This window comes from Adiantum capillus-veneris, chromosome 11 (genome assembly GCF_014529385.1).
Source record: "Adiantum capillus-veneris isolate H3 chromosome 11, ASM1452938v2, whole genome shotgun sequence".
Taxonomy (NCBI): domain Eukaryota; kingdom Viridiplantae; phylum Streptophyta; class Polypodiopsida; order Polypodiales; family Pteridaceae; genus Adiantum; species Adiantum capillus-veneris.
The window spans coordinates 65,509,408-65,517,866 of NC_140941.1; the positions used below are offsets into that span (position 1 = coordinate 65,509,408).

General features: G+C 42.0%; 1 protein-coding gene across 1 annotated transcript; it reads right to left on the reverse strand.

Annotated features, from left to right (window-relative positions):
• Window positions 1-2,076: 2,076 nt before the first annotated feature.
• Window positions 2,077-7,183, reverse strand: LOC147447366 (ATP-citrate synthase beta chain protein 1). Its single transcript, XM_086523188.1, has 16 exons — window positions 6,914-7,183; window positions 5,741-5,864; window positions 5,493-5,595; window positions 5,343-5,408; window positions 5,114-5,237; window positions 4,894-5,028; window positions 4,722-4,782; window positions 4,522-4,598; window positions 4,178-4,333; window positions 3,833-4,094; window positions 3,588-3,715; window positions 3,304-3,409; window positions 3,150-3,226; window positions 2,961-3,031; window positions 2,513-2,797; window positions 2,077-2,348 (listed from the first exon to the last, which is right to left on the reverse strand). The coding sequence occupies exons 2-16, from the start codon at window positions 5,838-5,840 to the stop codon at window positions 2,273-2,275; spliced, it is 1,827 nt and encodes a 608-aa protein (XP_086379314.1). The 5' UTR covers window positions 5,841-5,864; window positions 6,914-7,183; the 3' UTR covers window positions 2,077-2,272.
• Window positions 7,184-8,459: the final 1,276 nt, after the last annotated feature.

Here is an 8,459-nt window from a genome sequence, read left to right on the forward strand (position 1 = left end):
TCCCTCACCTTATATAGAAGAAAGAACTACTAGGCCATCCCCCACCTCAATGCATACATTCCCAATAAAGCTAGGAAATGACATGGCAAGGAATTCCAAGGTATAGTTCCCATGAGAGAAGAGCAAGCTAATTTCAAAAGGTGTACTCTACAGTGGGTGTTAACAAGAAGGGGGTTCCCACAAAACAAGATACCAAATGAGGGAAGAGTAATAAGACTAGATAATTCCTATAAGAACTATGTTGAGTACCATCTGTTTATATGTGTGGAGTGTATCCATGAGGTTTGAAAAATGCAACTCCCACAGGTTCAAATTCACAATGTGTACAAGAACATGGGGAACTCCACAGTTGCCAAAGGGTATAGTTATGTGAAGTAGGACAGCAGCAACCAGCAAGAAACGAAATGATAGATCATCATATCAACTCTCCCTCTCTCAAGAATTTAGTGGCAAGCATACAACGCTATCGTTCTCTCAGAAAGTTGCAGACAACAACTACATTTTCAAGGCTAAGTGAGGGAGAAGTCCCTCACCTTATATAGAAGAAAGAACTACTAGGCCATCCCCCACCTCAATGCATACATTCCCAATAAAGCTAGGAAACGACATGGAAAGGAATTCCAAGGTATAGTTCCCATGAGAGAAGAGCGAGCTAATTTCCAAAGGCGTACTCTACAATGGGCGTTAACAAGAAGGGGGTTCCCACAAAACAAGATACCAAATGAGGGTAGAGTAATAGACTGGATATTTCCTATAAAAGCTATGTTGAGTACCATTAGTTTATATGTGTGGAGAGTGTATCCATGAGTTTTGAAAAATGCAACTCCCACAGGTTCAAATTCACGATGTGTACAAAAACATGGGGAACTCCACAATTGCCAGAGGGTATAGTTATGTGAAGGAATTCCACCAATGTTCAGTTTTCAAAGTGTCAAGAGAAGCAAACTTTGCTAATGCACCTCATAGCACGGCTTGGAGGGGACAAATTTGCTAGTTAGAAAGTTCCTTATGGTCCAGAAGTTTACTAAAAGTCCCTCAGAGGACCCATTATGTCAAGATCTAAATCAAAAGAGCATATCATTTTGCTTACTCATTTGGTTAAAAAAAGACAAGAATTTGACAAAGTTTGCGTAGATTTTATGGACTTCTATAGTCTAGTGAGGTCCAAATTTGTGGGCAAAGAGTTCTTTTTCAATGAAATGTTCAAGAAAATCACTACATAGTATGTGTGTGTTATTTTTTTCAAAAGATAAGCAACCCGCTACTTATGTAAATGTGCATTCACTAAGGTCGATATGCTAGGCCATGTGGTAACGCACCCTTTATTCATGTGCCAACAGGCAAAATAAACAACCACTGCACCACTCTTAAGTGGCCTACCACAAAACCCTTGTAATGTTTGATACATAGCCGCCAAAGACATTGCATTGGCCCTCACTAGAGAGAAAAAACCGAATGCAGGTATCAAGGTCCATGATAAGAAAATCCTTCACATGTCCCAGGTAACACTTCACTGAGGCAACTATAAATTCCGACCAAAAAACTCCCCACAAAATAAGAAAACCCATTCCACATTTGGGCTTATTTGTCCCTTTATGTACACACCCAATCGCCTCAATTGCAGTAAGAACATTCCTGCCAGTTTGTAGAGGAAGGACTCATTTTAGGCAGCTAGCTCAACATCCTCATTGTCCCACAGCGTTTATTCAAGTATGTCCTCACAACACATAGGATATGACTGCGCTCATTATTAGGCACAATGTCCTTAATTGCTTTAAAAATGTCCACCTTATGTCCCACAGGTTTATATTCAAGCCCTTGTCATCACAACATAGGATATGACTGCACACGGAGCTCATTATTAGACAGAATGTCCTTTGCTTTAAAAATGTTCAGAGTCTTGCCGTCTTTATTGATTAAAAATATTCCAAAAACAAGCTCTCTTCCTCCAGGAAAAGGTATGGAGTGTGGTTTTGGGAGAGCCTAAACAGAAGACACCAAGTGTAGCTCAAGTCATTAAGTCAGAATTACAACCTTGGGAGCAACACAGTTCAGCAAATTTTGACACGAATTGGATAGTAAAATGTGTACGTATCTTTTATTGCTCAGCTCTTAACAAAACTTCGCAAACCAGCCCATGATAATACATAGCTAGTGAGCAAGTTCAATTCCATAATACATAGTCCGAAGAGGAGAGTAAGCAAATTGCTGTGGGGAAAAATAATTTGCCTCCCTTTCACGGAAGGTTCAACAAGAAGAATTGTGCGCCTCCTCATTTTGTGTAAAGAACATCCTCCCATGGATGTCTGTAGAGCGGCTGCTTCAACCGTTTCTGATCAAAGGTGTGTCTGCAGATAACGCAACAAGAATAGTTAGAAGGGCAATAAGATGCCGATAGTGAACCTGCGGAGGTTTAAACACTAACTGGACCTTCCAATCAAAACATGCTTAGCCTAATGATTATCATTAACTCAAGACGACTAAACATAACATATCGTGAAGGAGCACGTACCCTATCAATCCAATCGTACGGGCAAGTACAAAGAGACCATTCAGGTAACCAATCTCAACTATCTCATCTATCTCTTGCTGTGTGAACATGGCACTGCTGACAAGCAAGTCCAGAAAGAGAGACCCAATACAGCCATCGACATTTAGGACGAGATTGTTCGCCTTTGTGAGAGTATACTTCTCTACTTGCAAAGCATACTCCAAGTACTTGATTGATGGGAAGAAGGTCCGGCCATACTTGTGTAAAAGGTCTACCCTCTTATCACGGTTGTCGGCACTCTTAATTCTGTCACATTTCAAAAAGATCATAACCATGAGATAGACCCATCTACACTACCGTTAAAATAAACATTTGAATCATCTTCCAAGGCTAACACCACAAAATTGTGGAGTCTATATTAGCAAAAAGCAGCGAGAGGGTTCCAGATGTTTGAAGCTAAAGCACCAACCTGTGACCAATTCCAGGCACCCTTATACCCTTCTTTTTCATTGCTTCCACATAGTCATAGGGAGTAAGCCCCTGCACACCCAATTACCATAATCAAGATAAGGCAATGCCAAAAGGGGACCTTAATTCTCCATAAAGATAGCTTAAGATACATTTAAGTCCAATGCACTAGTCTCATTGTCTACCGCACCTTGTCACAAGCATCCTTGAAGTAACGGGCAGCATCATCTATTGCCCCACCAAATCGAGGTCCAATGGTTAAGAGACCTGCATAATGTGCATGAGTCAGTAATTAAAATCTTTACTTCTTTGGAGCCTTTGAAGCAAACAATCCAAGTAACAACCTGATACCAAGCTTGAGACAAGATCCTTCCCAGCTCGAGCAGTAACAATAGTGTTGTGCGCACCCGACACGCAAGGCCCATGATCAGCACAAAGCATAATGCACATCTAGTAAAGAGTCAGAGAGATCATTAACACGAGTCACTACATATGATCAACAATAAAAAAGACTTCTCCAATCAGCAATTCTAACGATCCTAAACAGAAAATTCTCATAATTAGCTTTCTAATCAACGTGTCAACTACACAATCGCCTCCAAAAAAAACAGAGTTACTGAGTGAACACCTCAATGAACTTGGTGCAGTAGCGTGGAAGACTACGCTTAAACCAAAGAAGTGAGATAACATCTCCAACGCCCTTATCACTTTCAATCAATGTTGACATCTTGACTCCGGCATATGTAGCCTCCTCTCCTGCACAAGAAGAAACAACCAAAATTTCAGCTACTGTTATAACTTATAACAAGAAAATCTAAGCAGATCTGCTGCATGATGCAGTCGGAAGCTCAGTAAAAAACAAGCAACTCATACCTCGATCGTCACATATAGTTGAAATGATGTGTGTAGGAGCCCGAACTTTCCCAGCTTTTATAGCGACGCTCAAGTCTTGAGGCACTGGAGGGGGTTGAAAATCAGGAATGGGGGAGATCACTCCTTGCTCAACTAAGTTGGTGTAAGTTTCTTTGATCAAAGGCTCGAGACCCTCAAAGGAAGTTGGGACCAGGGCGCCCGCATCTTGGAGTGCATTGTTCTTTGCCTGGGCAGACTCCATGTCCCCACCACTTTTAGCACCCTAAAATCGACATCCATCAATCTCTATTATATGCGGTGGTGAGATAGGATAAAGTCTCTGTGGTGATTTAACATGATGCATACCGCATGTCCAAATTGCACTTCAGACTTAAACAGGCGTGCACAAGTGCCGCTGACCCAGGCAACCACAGGTTTTGTTACTTTGCCTTGCTTCAAGGCTTCAACAAGGGAGTATTCATCCCTACCACCAAGTTCACCAAGTACCACCACCATTTTGATCTGCAAAACAGCTTCACTTGAAGTTAAACCATAGAGATAAAGTGGCTTTGAATGAGAAGGAAAGATAAACTTAGTTTTCTCGACTGCCAAAACACGATGTTTAGCATGTAGGAGAGGACAAAGTTCATTAGCCTTCACCATTGCATAGCCATCGGTAAGTCAAATTCTGTACAGCTTAAAGAACAAACCTGTGGTATGTTTTGGTACCGCAGCACATGGTCTGACAATGTTGAACCAGGAAAAACATCTCCACCAATTGCAATTCCTGGGTTCGACATTTAGAGAAAAGAAGATATTACTTTTTGTAATCCAAAACAAATCGCACCACATCTTGTCAGTCAAATCCTGCTGTTTAAGTGAGATGCTCTGTTTCATAAGGTTCACTCACCCTCATAGATTCCATCTGTGGTCCTTGAAATTATTCTGTAGAGCTCATTCGACATACCGCCCTGAAATCGGATGACACATTTTGCAAAAGTCAATATAGAGAACACTACATGCAAGGACTGCACAAATTGACGCAACGCGCAACGCGCGAAAAATCCTATCCCATCACTTACAGACTTGGAAACAAATCCAACAGATCCAGGGCGATACAACTTGCTCTCTACAATATTTTCCAACGTGCCAGCCGTATCACCAATCTTGAAGGCACCAGCCTGGATTCCACCTACGGTAGCAGGGCCAATGATAACCTGGTAATACATGGGTCCAGGCTTTCAGCAACCTCTCAAATAGTCTCTGCATTGCTGCCAGCAAAATATTGATGGGGCTCCTAACCTTATTGTTTGCTCTCGCATAAGCAATAAGCTTCTTAGTGTCCCCTTCTGGAACTCCTTCGGCTATGATTGCCACAACTCTGATGGTTGGCTGCTTGAGTGCTTCCATTGAAGAAGCAAAAGCACTGCAAAATATGAAACATCCACATTGGAAATCTGAGTAGAGAGCACCAAAGTAATCCATATGTAATCCACTGTTTCTTAAATTCCTATCGAAAGGAAAGACACACCTCCGGAATGAGGCAAAATTGATAAAAACATCGGCAGTAGAATGGACCTTGCATGCCTCCTTAATGCTGCAGGCAGATGTTAAATGTTAGAACAGGAGACATGTAAAGAAGGGAGTGTCTATACGGTAAGGAACAACTAAAGATGCCAACCTTGAGTGCACAGGAATGGCTATCTCTTCCTGTCCAAAAAATAGCTTCTGGAACCCTTCTGAACCAGGATTAATAACTCCAGCCACTGATGGAGTTTCCCTACCTGAAAATGGACAACGCTTAAAGGTCTGCTGCACTACGGCAAACCCAACCCTCGTATACACCATCCAACCAGGGTGCAGAAATGCTGCTAGAAAGCCCCATTGCTAGAGCAAACCGAATTAAATAAGGATGGGCATGTTACTTACCACACAGAAAATCAAAATCCAGCATGCGCTGAATGGGGAGCTGCTTGTAGTTATAAAACAAGGCTTGTGTTTGTTTTGAAAAGAGTTGTCCTGAAGCCATGGTGCAATACTTCAAGACTGCTAGCTGCACACAAAGGAAAAGTCAATGCTCAGAGTTCGGAAGGAACTAATCTGCAGATAATCATGATCAAATATTCAAGGTGCTCTCCTAAAAGACCCATCAGACCCACTCTACTTCTGACTTCTAAAGACAGATAGCATATGCAATTAAGTCAGCCTCATATGTGTTTTGTTCTGAAAGAATATGCCATACCCAAAGAAAAGAAGAAAAATAAAAGGATGGCCAGCAGTACTGCATTAGAATTGACAATGCTCCCACCATACAACGAGTTCTTCATAATATGAAAGAGCTAAGAAACATGCTTTGTGCATTAGGATTCCTCAAAGTCTCCTACAGTTGGCAAACACTATAATCCAAGTGCAAAGACAGCAGGTGACCATTTCTATTCAGCTAGCTTCAGGTCATTGCGTTTCATTTTTCCTTGGCTAGCCAAACAGGTACAATTTTCCTCAGAGAGCAAGCTGGCCGTGTTGAACTGATTTCTCATTAAAAACCAGACAAATAAAACATGATCGTTGAAGTCTGGGACTCTTGTACCCAGCCGTATGCTCATGGAGATAAATTTGAGATGGAAAGCTTCAGTAAGGGCAGAGAGGAAACCTCTTTAGTTTGAATCGGTGTACTTTACAGGTCAATGCAGCTAAACTTGTTATGCACACAAGCAGTGATCCTGTCAGACCGACACTGACAGAATTGGGAAGCGGACAAGGTTGAAACAAAGTTCAAACATTCAAGAATCTAAGACTTGAACGCTTAGGCAAGACATGTGCAGCGCAACATGTTTCGGGCTTTCGTCCAGTGCAACCATTATAGTGTGAACTAGCTAAAATGTAGCTGATAGATACATCAAAAAATCTCTCGACTCAAGCTCTCCGATTCCTGCAACAGACCTTTCAAAATTTCCAAGTGCTCTATACAACAGACAACGGATGTGGTAAAACACAAACTGGGGTTCGTGGACATCATTCAGTGGCAATTGATCTAACACTTTCAGCACAAACAAGCAGATCTTGTTTTGAGAGAGAGAGAGAGAGAGAGAGAGAGAGACTCACCCGGGAGAATTCGGATCCCACGCCCTCGAACAAGGAGGAAGAAGGGCCGCGCAGAAAAGGGCACTTATGAGTGAAGAAAGTAAATCGAGGGCAAGTAGCTCGTGTATAGAGACTCACGCTTTACGAACAGCAAGCGCACTTCCTTTAGCAGAAAATGCCAGGCAAATTCACATCCCTCACATGCACGCCCACAGAGAGAGAGAGAGAGAGAGAGAGAGAGAGAGAGAGAGATTACTGCGAAATTGAAGTTGCACTTAGAAAAAGAGAGGTTTGGTGGAATAGTATGGAACTCTCGGATTGAAATGCATTGACATCGATGGAAAACGCAGGTAGCTGGTTATGGTTAAAAGCAAGACTTAGTCAAATAGCTCACACTCGAAATGTGATGCACACACACATTGTGCAAAGAACCAGTCAAGCAACGACCATTCAAGCCCACCCACATGGGACTATTTCCCATAGGCTATGTCAACTTAGATCTAGCCTCCTCCTTTCTTCGTTCCCACAGCCATGTGTTCACATTTTTGTGGCATGTCCACCACAACCACACCACCAAATCCAAATGACGTTATCCAAGTGCTCCTAGCTTGAAGACGTCCACCACGATCGCAACACCGAATTTGATAAGTAGTCCAATTGCTTAGCATTAGCATGATGCAATTCAAAAACACCAAAATGCAATTCCTTCTCTTGCAATTTTGGGCAGCGATGTCCACAAGCAAAGTGTTGAAACATCAAGCACCATAGAGTTTTCGCGAACGACAACCCCACACACCTCTCACACTTGATGGACTCGACTATCACTCGATGTAATTATTTGGAACCTCCTTGGTGGAATACCTTGTATACACTTGTCTTGCAAAGATAATGAAGCCTTATGAGGCAAAGTTCAAGAAAAGAATTAAAAAGGTGCAAGAAAAGTGTGTCTTAAATTACAACTAGTGGTCCATACTGGTAAGTAGGCCAGTCTCTTCCAATGTTCGAAAAAACCGGGATCTAGTGTCTGAAATTATAAAATCCCAGTTAGATTTTGAGCTTGCCTATAAGAAAACTAGTAAACTTACACAAGTTTTAGTGTAATTACCGGCAAAAGCTTCAAATTTCAACCTGAAAATCGGGAGAATTTCAAGGTTCCCCTTATTTTGATCATTTAGGAAAAATGTTTTTTTCTAGCCCTGTGGACTCTCTTCCACTCCATTACCTTCGGCAACAATTTATAGACAAAGAGAGCAGGGAGGTTCACTATGGCCTACATAAGGCTATTGAGAGGAATTTAATAAGTATAAGAGAATTATTGGTGAGAGAGAAATTGAGAAAGTGACACTATTACCGGCTCTACATCGCTTTATTATTGCGAATCTTCTCAGATTCTTTCAGGAGAAGATTCTTTCTTTCCCTCTCCACTTTAGTCTGCAATTAACCCCCCACGATCTCCATTGCTCAGCTTCTCAATGCTGCTAATCCCCTACCTTCTACCCGCGCTGCATGCTTGGGCCGCCTGCCCTCCTCGCATTTTCTTCTTACGTGCCCTTGCCTCCTCACGACA

Coding starts and splice junctions, on each gene's coding strand:
- LOC147447366 (XM_086523188.1), bottom strand. CDS start 5,840: ATGGCTTCAGGACAACTCTTTTCAAAACAAACACAAGCCTTGTTTTAT. Junction 5,409..5,492: donor GCCATTCCTGTGCACTCAAG/GTTGGCATCTTT, acceptor ATCTGCCTGCAG/CATTAAGGAGGCATGCAAGG. Junction 4,095..4,177: donor AAGTGCAATTTGGACATGCG/GTATGCATCATG, acceptor TGTCGATTTTAG/GGTGCTAAAAGTGGTGGGGA.